Raw genomic sequence first — 18,000 nt, forward strand, 5'->3', positions numbered from 1 at the left:
GTGTGTGTGTGTGTGTGTGTGTGTGTGTGTGTGTGTGTGTGTGTCTGTCTGTGTTTGGTCACATGCACAGGTGAGAAATGGAGCCAGCCAGTGTGGTCTATGACTGAGTCTGTGACACAGCTCCTGCTTCAAAGTAACTTATACAGCCTAAGGCTATTAGTATGTATAGGATTCCATGTAGTGTGTGATGATGCATGGGCAGCATGGTAATTGGGTTTCTGCTGGGCTACAGGGTGCCTATTTGTTCTGCATTGATTTACCACAAATACTGCAGAGATACAAATCCTATGTGTATTTTTTAACTAATGCTTAGAAGTGTTGTAAAATTTCACTCCAGGGGGTTATTTTTATTGTTTCCCTCATGTACTAAAGTTTTTTGTTTAGCCTTATWGTGTCATTATTGTTTATTTTCCAATAATTCTCCCAGACAGCCTCCATAGGCATTGTGTGTGTACTGTATTGTTGGTGYATATGAGAGTGTTTACCTGCATTTCTGTGAGCTTTCCTGACATGGGTATTTGCCAGGGCTGAGGATGGCCAGACTGCAGCTTTGTGAGAATTTAATAGTTTTCATTTCACAGCCTGTTTGACCTTCTCCAAGCCTTTCATTAAGTATGCATTGCTCCTGAAGTCTCACATGGCCAGATACAGCCACAGCCCTCTTTTAGTATAATCTTTTTTTCTCAGCTCTGTTTGGCCCTGCAACCTGTGCCACATGGATACTCWACTGGTGAGGGATACCAGTAGAATTTGGTTGTGTAAAAAGTATCAGTAAAGTATAAAATACATAAAAGTTGAGACCTTTGCAGTGCTTCTGGTTCTGAGTAACTGTTTGTTTTTATGAGAATTTAATTGCTTTTATCTGTTTTTGGTGCATTGTTTTCATTAAAGAGCTTAATAGCTTTAATGTTCTCTTTTAAATCATCATCGCTTTTTTGAATTCGTCATTCATGGTTGATTTAGGATATTTTTGCTCCCTTCAAATATACCACACAATAGTATAATTTTGTCGGTGTAAAAACTAAAAACATACTGATGGATATTTTGTAATGACATTATTTACAGAACTATATAGTTCGAAATTGCTGTGACAGACTAATCAGCAACAGTTGCCAAGGCTAGCAATTCTCTGCCATCTCTTCAGTCTCTCACCAATTATACCACCTTATCAAAGGCTGCGAGAAACAAGAGTGCAGATTAGTTTCCATTCAGAGCCGATCTAATCCTTTCAGCTCGCTTTCTCACAGTGTGTCATTGCCAGTCAAACCGTTCTGTACAACAGCGGCGTTTACTAACCACGTGAAGATTTGGTGGACGTCTAATTTTCTGCAAAAASGATAGCCATGATTAGGCTTTTTATGACTGTCATTTACAATCTGAATTGCTTTGATCTACAAAGTTTGTTAAACTTTTTTTATGAAATGTTTGCAACGAGTGAGACTGTTCACACTTATGATACATGCAAATGATGCATTTTATTTATTCTAAGTCATGGTTTGTATAGATATTAACTGAAAATGATTATCAATAAGCCTGTTAAACTGGGTTCTGCGCTCTCTTCAAACTTCTTCAATTGAACTTATACCTTAATCTCAATTCAGGAGTATTCTTACTGTAGTCCACCACCCTACATTCTCTCCTTGCAGTTGTCTTTCTGTAATGAATGAGAAACCCAGCAATTATGTATTTCCCCTAGGAAGATCCTGTAATTAAAAAAAAGAGGCATTTCCTTCCATTACAGGGTCACAGACCATGCCTTATTGGAAAGGTTTGTCATTAGGCCTTTTTTGGTATTTTTTTTTAATTTTTTAATTATCTTGTGCTGGAAGACTGTGACCTTCTGACTCTATAAGATGAAAGTTACTGTGCCTGCAGGGTCAGCAGAACTGCAGTAGATTCACAAATAGTATGCCGTAAGACTGAAGTAGAAGTGTATGTCAAAGTTATTGATACTAATGGTTAAAACACTTTGTGTTGGTTTGCTTATAGGGGAAAAATATGCTGGACCTTTTATTCACTAAACTATTTGTTGTAGTTATTTATTTTAGGACATTTTTTCTTAACATAAGAAGGTGTTGAGACTAATATGTTTTTCTTATCAAACAAATTGTGAATGCTTTGTTTGCAGATGTGAACAATACAAACACTATAATGATTTATTAGGAACTCAAATGCATTAATAGGTCCCAGACCAGCTCTAGTTGCACCCCCGCCTTTCCACTAGCACTGTCTCATTAGGTCATAATGTCTTGTAGCTGTATTAAGATATACTGGAAATATCTGCAAGTGATAAAACTTGTGAGCAGCAGATCTTGACAAAGTAATTAAGATCCATAAACACCAAGTCCCATGCATGAAAACCTCTAATAGAACCAAAATTATATTTGCTGCAATCCAAACATGAACAAGTCGTAGCAGGCTGTCTTGTTCACTCTGCTTCTGTTTAGTACACTTGTTTTCCTACAACATCGGCTCTTAGTTGTTTATGGCTGCTAGCATTTTGTGGAGATGATGTCATAAACCTGACTCATACAGCTCAGCAAGGCCTGAAGACGTTTTATCAGCTTTGAGCACACGTCTTGTAAATCAAAGGATTATCTGGGCTTTCTGTCATGTCTGCCCTGTAACTCATGACAGGGTTTAAAACAAAAAAAGTATATAAATAAATAAAAAATACTCTGAACAAGTGTAAACTGTTAAGTCACAATTGAAAAATGGTTTATTGAACTTGTTGAGAAGGAGTCTGCAATGAAATGCATCATAAAAACACATTTTATTTACATAAAGTAATAATTAAATCACACACATTGATAAATCACAGATGCAAAGCTAGTAATTTTGATTGATAGATTTTTTTCTAGAATTCACTTCATAGTGACACTGAAGTGCAAACACATTTTTTTTCTCTCCGTCCTCCTAAATGCTCAGAAGGAATTAAGCGGTTGATCCGTAAACAGATTTAATTGATGTTAGTGGATTTGAACATCTTTTTTCATGGTGTCAGTCCCACCTATAGCAACGTTCTTCAAAATACTTGTTGATTTTCAAAACGTGAGGCTCATTGTGCGTAATTGCTGGAGGAAATGAGCATTTGTGAATTTTCTATGCGGCTTGTTTGCCTGGAGGCTTTTCTTGTGATGTGGTCCCATTAAATCWGCACTAGAAAAGAAGGCACAGACATCAGTGATAGGAGCACAAAGAAACCTGAAGCGATTAAACCCCTACTCTAACCGGCTTAGTAGGAGAAGCTTCACATAGAGCCAACAATAGCTGTATTCCTTTAAACCTTGTCTTTTTTGCTCTCTCTCTCCTTTCCCCAGTCTATCCCGCACTTATTCCTCCTTTTCCTGTTCTTTACCTCTCTCAAACAGATTATGTCTTTTCGGTTTCTTTATGTCTGTCTTCTTTGCAGCATGTTAGGCCGCTTAACTGTACAATGCTTTTGTCAAATCAAAACCCACCCTCCATTTTTCTAATTTAGGTTTWAAAAAAAGCCTTTTTTGTGAAAGGTTTTCACTGTATCTCATATGTCAACCACCTTGAAAGTCTTTTATTTCAGTCATTCATTATGACCCCTTTCATTATTTTCAGTCTTTTATTTTCTCTAAAGTAGTTTTAGGGGCTCACTGTGAATTTGCCAGATTGTTAATTGCACGACACGTTTCTTTTCTAAATCAGAAGGGGATTAAAGTTGAATACGTTTATAAGAAAGGATTAGGAACAAGAATGTGGTGTTGTGAGTGTGGAGAAACTGGTTTCTCACAAAGCAAACAGATAAAAAACTAAACCTATGAAGACACTTCCATTGTAACGATCCACGGGAAAACTTTCTTCAACAAATGATTTAGGTAGGAATGRATGGAAAATATTTAAATTATTTAAGTCTTCCTTCTGTTGCATGAACCTGCAGTTGAGCAAGGGATAGAACTGGGAAACAAGCAAAAGTAAATTCCTTCTAAAGCAAAAGGCTCAGGCCCTCCTTCTTCTCAAACCGCTGTTACAAACTGGATTAGACTTCCTGATCTGTAGTCTGGTTTTAAGAGTGGTAGTAATTTATCCTACCCCCCACCAGCATCCACCTTTCCACCTGGATTTGGCATTGCCCATGAATGCCAGTCATTAAGATGTCTGCACAAAACCTATGACTACCTGCTTTCCCAAAGGGCTGGCTCTGCTTCCACACATAGAGCAGCTTTTGTTTTAAATGCAACTGCTCCCACCATTGTAGTGGCCAGGCTTTCATTGTGGCTGGTTTGTTGCCAGAGAGAGGAAATATGATAAATGTTTCTAATGCCACCTGTTTGAGAACGCTGGGACATTCCTTGTTCCCCAGATGCCAACAGGTAGAAAAGACTAAGCCGCGATCAGGTTACTGTGTGCATGCGGATGTGTGTATTTGTCAACCATGAATAACACGCTCTCCTTTCTTCTTCTTCTTCTTCTTCTTCTTTTTTCTACTTCTTTCAGGTGCACCAGAAAGGAGAAATGTGAGCGCTCGTCAGAACCCCGGCGCTTCGCTTCAGACATCAAGCAGTGTGTGCGTCTCAGTGTCCACCCCAACAACATATCAGTTTCTCAGTTTAGCGTCACGGTGAGTGGATAAAAATAAATACATCTATTATTTCCTCTGAAGGAGAAACCAATGACAAATGTTCCATCACATTAATATGTATGCGTTCTTAATAAAACACAGTAGACAAGCCTTTTCTTTTAAATATTTTAAATAACAGTATTAAGCATTAATTAACAGTTTTTGTGGCACATGGAAAAATACAATGTATTTGTTCTTTGGTTAGAAAAACATATCTAGCGAGCAAATAAGTGTTTGTTTCAGTGGTGCCACATTTTAGTAAATTGTGATGATAGCTGAATATGTTGCAAGTGAGAAAATCTTGTCTGGCAGATTGACAGCATCACACACTCAACCATAATTTGTAATACAATGTAATTAAGCTCTAAGTACTATTGAGTAGATGTGTTAAATTTTTTGGTCCTGCTTCATATCGTCTTAGCGCCTGCCAACACCCATCCTTCATTTCCTGACCTAACAACTTTTAGCTCTAACTCATGAAAATTCTCTCCAAACAAATGTCAACAATCATTAACAGCATGCAGTTCAGCTCAGCTATGTTTTTATGAGTTTTGGCAGCTAAATAAAAACACTCTCACCCCGTGGACATTTTACTCTGAAACAGCTGCCAACATTTGAGCATTTTTTATGTTTGTGTTTTACTGTGCATGCGTATTGATTAGTACACAAGGAGATGTGACCCCTTGGAACAAATATGTCTCTGCAGGAATTGTTACAACACAAATTCCAGCTTTTACAAAAATACATACATCGCTAGGACCAAAATATATTCCTGCATTAATCTAAACAAATTGCTGTTTGCAACAACATATTCAGTGTTTTCACCTGTCACCCAGCTTTAAGATTTAATGCAAAGATTTACCTAAATAAATGACTGTAGAAGTTCGCAAGTGTCTGCAATTTGCAACATATTTGCATTACCTGAATACATGAGGTTATTCTATTTCAAGGTTTTATGTTTCCTTTTATCATATTGCAGTGTGTTAAAAGATAAACCGTTTCAAAGGTAGCACTAAATGTTGTGAATTTGACTTTAACTAGCAGACGTGTCACCTTTCATTTTCCATTTGCTTGGAAGTTATCCTTCGGAAATGCTTCTGAATTTTATAGACCAATAGTATTTTTTATAATTTTCTCAAGCCAGCTCAGAATGACTCACTCCATCTGTGTTTCTCAGAGGGCCAAACGTGAACTGCTGATTGTCAGCGATACTGTTCAGCATCGCCTATTGATATTCATAGGCATTTGTGTGCGACATTGCTGAGTGTTTAACCTTTTTACACACACTTGCCATCATCTCTACCAAACAGGCARCAGCCATTTCTTGACCTTTATGTTAATAAATATTTCTTTGGACCAGATCTAGCTGAGAAATACGTCAGAACTGCATGGACCCATCACTCTTAGTCTGACCTATTTTAAAAAACTTCCTCTTTTAAAAAAAGCAAGATATGAAGAAAGTGAGAATTGGAGTATCTGAGAGCATCCACAGTCTGTTTCTTGTGAGATGTTGTGTAGATGTTCACTCTGCTGCTGCTTTCTTTTCATTAAAAAGCAATATAAAAACAGTGCTGGTCAGCCCTTCTCTGCCCGCTGAGGCAGCTTTTAGTGCCACATCACAAGAATACGACTAGCTACAACTTAAATCAGTGTTTAGACCATTGCCTCTCTTCAGCTTCAGACAGCGTTTTCCATTAATATGTATATTTTGGTCTTGACCCTGCTCCACCTTCCTCAATAATCACCTCTTCTTTTATTCAAGGACAGTTTCCATTCTCCTCTTTTACTTCACCTGAGGCCATTCTTCCCAAGCTGCTGAAAAAGCTAACACAGCATTTTTAAATAAAGCATTTCTTATTTTGTGGAGAGTRTGCTGTTCTTTGGCTATCTGGTGTATTTTTAAGCAGTTATCTAAAGTGGTCTTTTTCCCTCTAAGCAGCATGAATGGTCATAAAGTTAAAGGAAAACACAAGGGTTAATTGTTCTTATTAAGAAAATAATATCTTATCTTATTATGTTATTAGGACATATGTCCTATGTTCAAGCGTTTTTGTTTTAACCGTCTATATTCATTTGGCTTTTTCCAGTTTTTGCTCACATCAAGGTACTTTATTCTCCACACCTTGCCAAAAACTGAAAACACTGAAGTAAATAACAAAAAAATCACACAGAGTGTTATATGAGGTAGTTTGTGGCCATTATTTATGATTGTAGTGGATGCTTCACATTTTTTTGGATATCTGAGCACAAGGTCTAGGTGATAGCTCATTCAGACATTCCAGACTGACTAATCTGCAGGTGACTATTTACTCTGCTTTGAACGTGCAACTGTCCGCCTGAAGTATTGTGTTACAGTTTTAGAAGCATATTGACTCAAACTGATATGATTGCCTCATAGATATGTTCATCACCACAACCATAACAACTAAACTGCAAAGCTTACCTATTTGTCAGCCTGGCTAAACTCTATGTGCACCTCAAACTTCATCCCTATTTTTTTCAGTTTTAAAGTAAATTTTGTACTTAGTCAATAAAAAAGTCTTGTCTTTTTTCCTATATGCATTTTACTCGACTGATTGTTGTTAGTATTAAAAATGTATCATGCACAGAAAAATGATTCCTAACACGACTTCTATGTATTATTTTTTTTTTCAACAGTTGGTGCTTGAAGCTCATAATGTCCCAGAACTTTCAGCAGGTGTTAACTGCACCTTTGAGGATCTGGCTGAGATGCACGGCCTGGTGGAGGGAAACCGGATCAAATGCTCCTCCCCTGCTGAAAAGGAAATGCCACGAATTATTGTGGACAAAGGTAAGAGGTAGAAAATTAACCAACTGTCATGAAGACAGTATTATTTCATGCATGCATAATGAACATGCAGATTATGTAATATGCAAAATAGTATTTTAATTCCCAGGTGATTGGCAGAGTTATTGACATCTATCAAACCCAGTGTTATAACATGACTGGATTTTTTTCTTGTTTCCTAAAGACAAAACCTTCAGGAAAAAGCTTTAAAAAACTAAAAAATACTTTTAAAARCATAAAATGGTTCTGAGCAATATTTATACAGACTTTCTGAAAGTCTTTCAAATATAACAAAAAAGTCAGAGTTATTTTTTAAAATCAAAATATAAAAAAATTACAGGTGGTTGTAAACATTTCTGCAGTAATAAAAATAACACAAAACATATTTATAATATCATCTGAAACATTGAGTACTAACATGCCTGTCACACACAGTCATTTCCATGTTTTCTCTTGATAGTCCTGGGGCAATACGATCTCTGTGAATTTCCTCACTGTCATCAGCAGCTCAACACGCCTTGAAGCGGTGCCTCAGGACATGTTTAGTAACTAAATGAGCATTAGTTATTAGTCTGCGGTGGAACTTATTTACCTTCCTCACATGGATGTGCTCCAGAGGGAGTGATACAATCCTGGTTACCCACAGTGCAAAAAAACAAATGCTTAGTGATCACAAAGTTTTTACAGAAACAGATAGTTCTGACAATAGTCATGCATTTTCTCTCACTAGAGTAGGCCAAGCTGGTTTAATTGAAAAAAAAATTAACATATCCTGAGTCTGCATTATAAATGCATGATAATGCAATTTTTTCATAGTTTAAACAGAAACTGTGACAATTTTGAAGTTGTTTTTCAATATTCTACTGAAAGCAAACAATAAGTAGAGAACAGCAATCAAGTTCAGTTTTTATTAGAGATGTTTAAGATCTYAGTTGTGCAAATGTAAATAGTTATGTTTCCTTTATTTATTTATTGAACCAACAAATGGAGAAATGACTCATAGCTGCTCCTATGAGTGAATGTGAAAAAGTTAGTCACCACTGATGATACACAGTTGATGAGAATACTAAATGTGCTTTGGGGATTTATAAATATTGGTTTATTTGTTTGCAGTGTCAGCCACATATAAGTCTGGTAATGCTGCTGTCGTGCAAACAGAAATGTTTAAATAGTGTCTGTAAATCAAACATACACATATAAAACCTTGCTGCCCACATTTCCAAGCATATATGGTTTCCTGATTTAGGCAAACACATTATGTTTGAAGCTTTCATGTTCCAGTTTCTACCAGTACTCATTATTCCAAGCTTGGTTTCAAGAGAGAAAAGGGCACACAGCAGATGGAGTGAGGAGAGAGGGAGGCATGGATAGCGTTAGCAGGCTTCAAGGTAACATTTAAGTGGCCTAATTAGGACAGATCCGTTGTCAGCAGTGCTTTACTCTGATTGATGAATGATTCCTTCTTTGTTAGAAAGATGGAGGGAGACACAAGGGAGAAGGAGTCACAGTGTGGAAAGAAAGGAAGAGACCTGTGAGTAAAGATAGTGGGAATGAGAGGGAGAGCTATAGAGGCAGTGTAGAAAAAGAGCAGGTAGATATGTGGATGTGTTTCTGAATTAAACATGAACTCCTTCATTAGAGCCAGACAAAAGGACACACCAAATACAGACGAGGCGTGCGCTCGTGTGCACATACGCTTATATAAACACACACGTTTGATATGTCATGTTCTCCTTTTACCTTGTCAAACATACTTTCAAAGACATTTCACTGGGCGTGCTGTCCATCCCGAGGGAAATTTGTGTGCACCAACTTTTACTTCTCACTGCATGAATAAGGAAATACACTCCTTTAAAGACATTTCCTCTAGGAATGCAACATGAGGATCACCTGTTACTTTGTGTTTCTAGTACAGTATTTAGGTTTTTGAGCAAGTAAATGGAATAAACAGCATAAATGCTAAAACAAAAAATTGTTCAAAACAGTAATTGTTTAAGAATTGTGCTTTRTGAAAATGAAAATATTTTTGTCTGTGAATCCAAGGTTTAATTTTGTCTATTCTTATTTTCTTTTAGGTGACCACCAAATTGTGCAGCTTTACCTTAAATCTAAGGAGACGGGCCTGGCTTTTGCAAATACCAGTTTTGTTTTCTACAACTGCAGTGTGCATAAGTCGTAAGTCCAGTCTACTAATAACATCCAAATGCACTTCAGTCACCCTTTATAACATTGTTTGATTTATTTTTTTATGTAACAACAACTCCTCTTTTTCATCCAGCTTTCATTTGGATGAAACACAATAAGATAATTAAGACTTTTTTAGTTTTCTGGTTCAATAGTAATTCCAAATAATCTGTTCTGTTTCAGGTGCCTGTCCTGCGTGAGCAGTCCCTACCAGTGCCACTGGTGTAAATACAGACATGACTGCACCCACGACCCCCGCACCTGTTCCTTCCAGGAGGGTCGAGTCAAGAAACCTGAGGTGAGTCTCAAAACCTTCACTCTTTTTAGTCTTCTTGTTTAGATAACAAATCTTATCGAATACCAAATKAGCAGTAACAAAAAGGCCAGCGAACATGACAGATGTTTTGTAAAACATTTTGCTTCTGACGTATTTTGGTGCTGTTTATAAGGATTCTGGTTTTCTGCTATACATGCTGCCAAACTATACCACATAATCCTTGCTGCTTTGTGTGCTGTGAGTCATCAAAGTCAAAACATGTGGTGAAATAAATGAAGGAAAACGTTTGCTTAAGTGAGACTAATATCTATCTTTTGAGATTTCCCATGCAAAAAGTGTTAAAAGGACTGAGGCACCTTTTAGCAGTAGTGCTTCCATCTGGCATGAGTCTTTTGGCATGTCTCACTTTTGAGAGCACATCAAAGGGCAGTGGAAGCTAATAAAACTGAGTCATTTCCACATGCCCATTCYTATTCCCCACAACAGCTTACTCTTTGTGAATTATCAATAATATTGGCAGGCAGTCTTTTCCCGTCGAAGCTGAGCTCACTGTAATTAGGCTTCTTTGCTGCAGAGGACAACTGGATGGGGTACTTTCAGTGAGTGGCCTCCAGCTCAGCCACTCCTCAACATATGAAAAGATTTCACTCTGCTTAGAGTCACTGCAGGAGACTTTATAGAAAAGCAAAAAGGTCAAGGAAGTTTAAGGTTTATGTCTGGGATTTAGACTTGTATTTGCAGTGTTTACAAGTAAACTATATATTTTTGTACATGTAGAGAATATTTGTGTTTRGGGTTATCTTCAGTGTTTGCTTGTTTGTATTTTGCCAATTCCCAGTGGCTTTCAAAGGGAGGGTTTTACATGGAGTTAGTGGTCTGTTAATCCTAGCCTGAGGTGAGCTATGATGAAGATCACTAGTACTCATGTCTGAGTTGGCAGACGCCACTCGATGAGCAGGGACAAGCTTAGCCAGATTGCTTCCTTTGATGAGCAGTCTGCTCTCAATTGTATTATTCCACCCATTTTTTCCCCCAAGCTATTCAACCTGCACGGACAATATTATTTTCTTTTTCTGTCGTTTCCATTATCCTTTTGAACCGTCTGCTTAGCTGGGCCCAAACAGGAGTCTTTGCAGGTTTGTTTCTAATTAGCCAGGCGCTGGTGGTCAATATTGACTCAGGTTAATAATGTGTGAATCCTCTCCTATTGTGCTGCACGCCAAAAGAACGCCATAAATATAAAGAAAAGGAGGATTTTAAAAAGCAGGTGTTGTGCTGGCTTAATGAGTTTTAATTTGCCTTTAATTAACCCTTCAAATCCAGGGTGATGTATCTGCTGCCAGATTTTTGGATGTTGTTTTGAATTAATAGCTGAGACAGACACACGGCTTAAGAACATGTGCACACACCACACACACCATCCAGAGAATTGCCCCCAAATTTAACAAAAGAGGACAAGTAATGAGATGGCTTTTTCTGCTGATGATGAATTTTTGTGTACTATTACAATTAAGGGATTTTAGGCAGTGATCTCAATAATCCCTTAACTCTATGTTAACTCCCTACTGGTTGAGCTTGTTGTTAGTATGCATCTCATGATGGAGTTAAAGCCGGGGCCGGGTGTTTTATTCATGCCAGTAAAGAAATGGGCACAGGGAWCAGACAGTTGCCTGTTGGCACTTTAACCAAGACCATGTCCGTCTCTGCCCCCATATATCTCAAGGACTTAGAGCCTCACCAACAAAGACCATGCATCCAGGCTTTTCTTATAATGAAGAAAGATCCAGCATTAATTCCTCACTATTTTAGTCACTATTATTATAATAATAATATATTCTTGTTTATCTGCTTCCCTGTGTTTATTTTCCTGCATTGATTGTTTTTTTTTTCAACTTCATCTCCTATCCTTAAAACACACACATGGTCTCACCATGAGAAAGTGATGAAACTGAGTACACTTCCTGTTCTCCTTGTCTGATGGAAACCACAGGAGAATATTTCTCTTTCTTCTTCTGCTGTCTACAACTCAGCATGTTCATATCCTGAGCTGCTGCCAAATCTTACACTAATATATTCAGCTGGTAGGAGACAAAAAACACAAAAATATTAATGTCACTCACTACAYATCACTGTGTCCTGGTTCATACTGCACATCCTCATCTCAGCATTATTTACTTCCTTGCTGTATTATGGTGATCAATGTCATGGAGTTTATTTACCAGGAACTTATTGATCAAGTGATCAGGATAATTTTATTAAAGAAGCTAAATGCCAACGGTAATAGCCATTAGCTGCTRTTATTAGATGGGAATGGTAGAGAGAAGTGCTTGTTTTGAATCATGGACAATCAATGTCATATGCTGGTTCAGACTGTTGACAAATTATTATTATTATGGCACACAGCAATAGAGGCAAATTAATTTAAATAAAGTCACTACAAGATAGAAAATGAAAACTAAAAGCATCACTGCACTTTTAACAAACTATATTTGATTTGTTAGCTTTATAACTAAAATAAATTGAAAAAGTTGTGATATTTTGGAGATTTTAAATAAAGGAGGACATAGTAAAGAGGGAGGGACCACGTGTAGAGTTATTTAGAAAAAATGAGGGTAAGGAATGACTGGTGGTGGGGAGAAGAARCATCTGCAGCGGGTTGAGCGGGTTAACAGAAAGCAGAAAAGTGTTTTTACCCTAGGCTCTGTCGGATATGATAAAACAGACTGGGAATCTTTTGGTAACCACAGGGTGTGTGAGTACGTGTATAAAAACTTAAGATCCTCTTCATCTTCACACCTTACGCTGCTATAATTATGGGCCTTTTTCTCTCGTTCTTGCCATCGCCCTCCCTCCCTCCTTAGCTTCAAACTATGCCAAGGGCTTTTACATTCACAGCTCCCAATGTGCTTCCTACTCTGTCACTTTCCTTTTCTCCACCCTTCACACCTCCCACCAGCCTCTAATTATCAGATCTAAGTAGGTCCCCAAGAAGAAAAGAAGTCAGGAAAGAGTAGGAAGAAGAGTCTGTGAAGAGGGTTGACAAGAAAAATGAGAAGGGTCAGCGAGCTGCATATATGTGATGAACCAAACCGGCTACTTTTGAGAGTGTGTAAATGAGGAGAAAAACAAGGAGCCGGGAACAAGGAAAAAAAGGATAATTATCCTGAAAAAGAGAGGCGCTAACTTTTTTCAAAGTCAGGGATTATGCTGCGGTTATGATGAGTCATGCTATTCACAGGTACTTTTCTCTTTCTTGCTCTCCAGTGCAAGTCCTTGATTACAGCCCTGTCATTGACAGTCCCAGCTTCACCCACTGCATGTGCAGTTTAAGCACTCTTCCCTTTCATCAAAAATGTAGTCTGGTTTTAGTAAAGTAAAGACTAAAAAATAGAATGATTAGGCAGAGGTTTGCAAACTTTTTAACCTTTGACCGCATGTATAACAAAGACTTAGGTTGATCTCAGTTTCAATTCTTTCAATTCTTTATTAATTTCATTAAAACAAAACAAAAAATTATATAAAATATACAATAAAAAATATATAAAAAGAAAAATGAGAGAAAAACATACGTATATAAATGAAAGGCAGCAGAGAGAAGATAAAAATCTTATAAATAGAAGAAAAAAATCGTATAAACTCAAATACGTATTATGCTGTTTTCCCCATTTATGACTTATTATCATCTTTGTGACAACTGTAGTGAAAATATACTGATATAAATTATTATTTATTTTATTTTGATTTCAAGTACCCCAACCTGTGACCCAAAGTGGAGTCCGAACCCCAATTTAGGGAACCACAGAATAGATGGTTAACCAATGACAAAAACTGCAAATATTCAAATTAGTCCTGATTTTAGGACCCATCAAAATAAAGCATTTAAACATTTAATTAAAAAAAAACTTTACACTAGAAAAGCTAAACATAACGCATCTGTTTAGAAATAGTTTCCCTGTTGTTTTAAACAATCTATTAAACAGGGTGTTAGTTGGTTTCATGGATAAAAATGCAGGGAACCAGAGGTGATAATGAAAACTCATTATAGTGTCACAACTGAATGCTGCAGAAACGTTAGTGTAGCAACTTTTTATAAATCTTCCCTGTCTGATCAATTACTGCTTGTCAATGCTTTAAAAGGTAAGTTTTAATTAGTAAAATGATTTTTTTAAAGTGGCTGAAAAAGTGAAACATTATTTGCATAAATGCTTATGTGCATGGATGCAGTTAATCCCAAATGTTTGGGATTGAACCTGTTTGAGTGATTATAAACCCTCTGACATCACAGCAGCTTAACACCAGTGTAAATCTCAACAGAAACGCTGAACATCGCTGCCAATGACAGCAGCATCTTTAGCCAACTAGTAGTTACACATCTGTGTTTGTCGAAACCAATAAAAGTCCACTTGGCCTCAGAAAAACCTGGCAATGATTGGCGTGTTATGCAAGCCTGTCTGATCATGTATTTGGACGTAAAAACAGGGGTTACTACTCTCAGATGTACTTGCATGGTTTTAAAATCAAATCTACATAATAGATTTTTCTCTTTCATTGAAAGTATAGTTAAACATTTTATATTTCTGCACACAATGGAAGAATATTTTAAGCTTTTACTGATTTTGGGAACAAACCACAGATAAAAGTTGATAGTGTCTGTGACAGTACAGTTTGTAGTATTAGTTGGGTCTGCTTTAAAACTGTGTGGCAGATCRAATTTGTTTATGTATATAATAAAACTGCATGCTGGTCTGTGTGTGTGCCAGACAGAAACATTAGACTACATTGATTTGTTGCTAGAAAATAATGTATATGTTTGAGTAAAGAGAAGAATAGATGATGTTCATGAATATTTTAATATATGTGCATGTATCGTGTATGCTGTCAGCCACAGTTAAAATTTACAATTTGACATTTTTCATTTCTGGACCTGCTGTAGTGAGGACAGAYGATACACAAGTTGTTGTCTGACAGTGATGATTATTTTATACTCGACTCCAAGGCTTCAGTGTTCCCTTTATGCATGTGGAAAGTACATGTATGTACATGCATACAACTCACTATCAAGAGCCTATAAGTCCCATAGAATGTCATTTTGATGTGAGATTTTGGATTTCAAGCATGAATGGTGAAGAAAAAAATACACAGTGCCTAAAATTTGACATCATCAAAAGAATATTCTAAGGCAAGGCGTGTTGCTGTTTGTTGATAGATCTCATATCGTTTAAATAAGCCTCACTAATTAGGCAAAAAACATGTTCAAAGTAAACCAATATTCTCAGATGTGACTTAATAAATGCAAATAATTAATATAAAACAAATTTGCATAGAAAGGCTAAAGTTTATTTTAATGAAAATGTAGGGGTCTGGAAATTGCAGTAAAATGATGCATTTGTATAACAACTCAGGGCCACAGCATTCAAGAGAAAATTAGCTTGGATTCAGAGCAGTGTAATGAAAACATGATTTTTTTTTTCAAGACAATATCTATTCAAGAGTAAATTGTTGTTACTGATTACTGCCATACGGATAACAAGGAATCAAACATATCATTGGTGTTAGTCTCAGAGAGGGAAAGAGAGAGAGAGATCCAGACTGAACGACTGAACTCTAAAGTGTTTTTACCAGATGTCAAAAATAAATATTGCCAGTGCTCTGTTTCCTTTGCTGATTTACAGTAGATAGTAAAAAACACAAAAAAAGCAGTAGGCCTATAACTAGCTAGTCAAATGCTAATGAAAAAATGGTATTGCTTTTAAAATTTGGTTCACCAGAATAGTTTGAAAAACAAAWGAAACTGGCCTTGATAAAAAGGAAAGTACCCTTAACGTAATATTTTGTTGGACAACCTTTCGAGCCGATCACTCCAGTCAAGTGACTTCTGTAACCCTCTCAGACTCCTGCACCTGCCCACATGCAGTTTGGCCCACTCCACAAACTGCTCCAGCTGTTTCAGGTTTCTAAGTGTGCCTTCTCCAAACTGCATGTTTCAGCTCTTTTTTACAGATGGTCAGTAGGATTTAGACTGGAGCTCAAACCGCCACTTCAGAATAGTCGAGTGTTTTGTTCCTCGCTTTTCCTGGGTGTTTTTAGCTGTRTGTTTTGGCTCATTATCCTCKTGGAGGACATAACCTTCGCCTGAGACCAAGCTTGCTGACACTGGGCAGCACATTTCACTTCAGGATTGTCATGAGATTTCTTTGTACCCTGCACAGATTTAAGACCTCATGTGCCCGATGCAGCAAAGCAGCCCTAAAACATAACCAAGCCATGTTTCATTTTARGTAGTGCTCTTTTTTTGTACGTTTCATTATTTTGGCCTGTGAACACTGAGCTGGTGTGACTTGTTGCCAAAAAGCTCCAAACTCACACACATTTAAGTGCAGTACTTAATGTGTATAAAATGTTGCCACCACACCTTAAGTCTCGGCCAGTGTAGATCTGTCTAAAAGATTTGACTCAGTTGCTGTATTATGCCACACTCCATTGCTTTCTATGCCTTCATTTTCACAAACCAGATCAGATTTATTGTCCCCATTGTTCAAGTGTATTAACTGGAAGAGACATGATTAAAAATGAATCGCATCTCTCTTTGCTCTTCTGCTCATTTTTATTTTCCAAATATGAACCATCATTCTTTGGAAAATGAGATTTGGAAGAGCAAACATGCACCTTCCTCTCCTCCACCACTGAACTCACTCCCTCTGTGTGTCATTTATCTATAATGACTTTGTGAATAGTGTTACAGAGTGCTCCTGTCTCTCTCCCCCCTCCTCTCTCTCTCTCTCTCACACACACACACACACACACACACACACACACACACACACACACCCTCACCACGATATTAAGTCACTCACTAGTCAGTCACTCACTCAGCTTCCCCAATCAAGTGGCTTTTAATGAACTTCAAACAAGTGTTATCACACAGTTCAACGTGCGCCATGCTTCAACCCTCCTCACTCTCTTCTCCCCAGCTATATCCGTGAGGGGGCTCCTCTTATCTGCTCTCTTTCTTTTCACYCTCACTCCTCTTCTCTCTTTGACATACTAAAGCTTCCCCTGCCACATATTCTTAATGATGTTTTTGCCTCTTTCAGTTCCTCTGTTCTTTTGTTGTTCCTCTCTTTCATCCCCCCCCGTTTTGCTGTCTCGTCCTATCTACCTCTCTTTGGCAAAAACATGAAACACTTCGCAAAGTGCTCAGGAAAGCACTGTTCTCTGTTGGCTGTCTTTACCCTGCTTTGTCAACGTCTCCACCTTTAACTTCTGTCAAACAGTGTGTTTCCCAAAGTCTCTGGTCATTTCTCTTTCTGTTCTTTTCTCATATTTTATGTTTTCACCTGTTCTCTTTCCTCTCCTCACCTTTCATCCAAATCATCTGCATTKAAGCACTACTTACATTCAAATTGATTGGGTGTTAATTTCACATCTTTTAGTGATTTGTGGCTCACTCTCTTTTTGTCATTCAGTTTTCTTTTGGTACATTTAATTCATTTAATCAAAGCTTTTTGTTTATAGATTCTAAATTTTAAAAATAAATAAACATTAAAAAAAACTTAAATATACAAATAAAAACTCAGGTCATTATAAGAGTCCTGTTCATTGTGTAAYTGATCCTCCCATTCTAAAAGTAATGACAGTGGAGTGCCTACTGAACTGGCTCTTCACTCACCAAATGTGAACAGCTACTGAGACTGTGTAAGAGATCCATCTTATCCCAGCTGAAAATATCACAAATGAAGTGCTGACTAAAAACAGTATGCTGTTAAGTGGTTATCTCATTAAAATCAATTGTTTGTGAAGTACTGTAGGCTTCCCTGATGAGATGAATTATGAGCATGTTGACATCTGTGAACTGGTCCTGTGTCTGTCAGCTGTTAATTGTTTTTGTCCTGCATGAAGAGGTTACTGATACTCTTAAAATGCACTTTTAAAAATAGTTTTATTGGTTACAGCACAGTTCCTTAGTTTTAGGAATATTTTGGTACTGGACAGCCTCAGACTGCACAATAAAAAGCGTGCGTTTAAACTGATTTAACTTGTAACTGGTTAAAGAATAATGGGCCTCATGCAAGAACATGTTCTTATTCTTATCCTAAATTTCTCTTACTTTTGTTCGTACAAAGGGTTCGTACGAACATG

At 37.3% G+C, this 18,000-nt stretch overlaps 1 protein-coding gene across 1 annotated transcript in view; it reads left to right on the forward strand.

Moving 5' to 3' along the window:
* The window catches only part of plxna4 (plexin A4), a 232,532-nt gene that overhangs the window by 148,041 nt on the left and 66,491 nt on the right, over positions 1-18,000 (forward strand). The window contains exons 6-9 of the mRNA XM_014004803.1: positions 4,468-4,591; positions 7,250-7,403; positions 9,476-9,575; positions 9,768-9,882. Of these exons, the coding sequence (XP_013860257.1) occupies positions 4,468-4,591; positions 7,250-7,403; positions 9,476-9,575; positions 9,768-9,882 (493 nt within the window). The remainder of the gene's footprint in view (positions 1-4,467; positions 4,592-7,249; positions 7,404-9,475; positions 9,576-9,767; positions 9,883-18,000) is intronic.

The sequence above is a fragment of the Austrofundulus limnaeus genome, unplaced genomic scaffold, assembly GCF_001266775.1.
Source record: "Austrofundulus limnaeus strain Quisiro unplaced genomic scaffold, Austrofundulus_limnaeus-1.0 Scaffold26, whole genome shotgun sequence".
In the NCBI taxonomy this organism is placed as follows: Eukaryota; Metazoa; Chordata; class Actinopteri; order Cyprinodontiformes; family Rivulidae; genus Austrofundulus; species Austrofundulus limnaeus.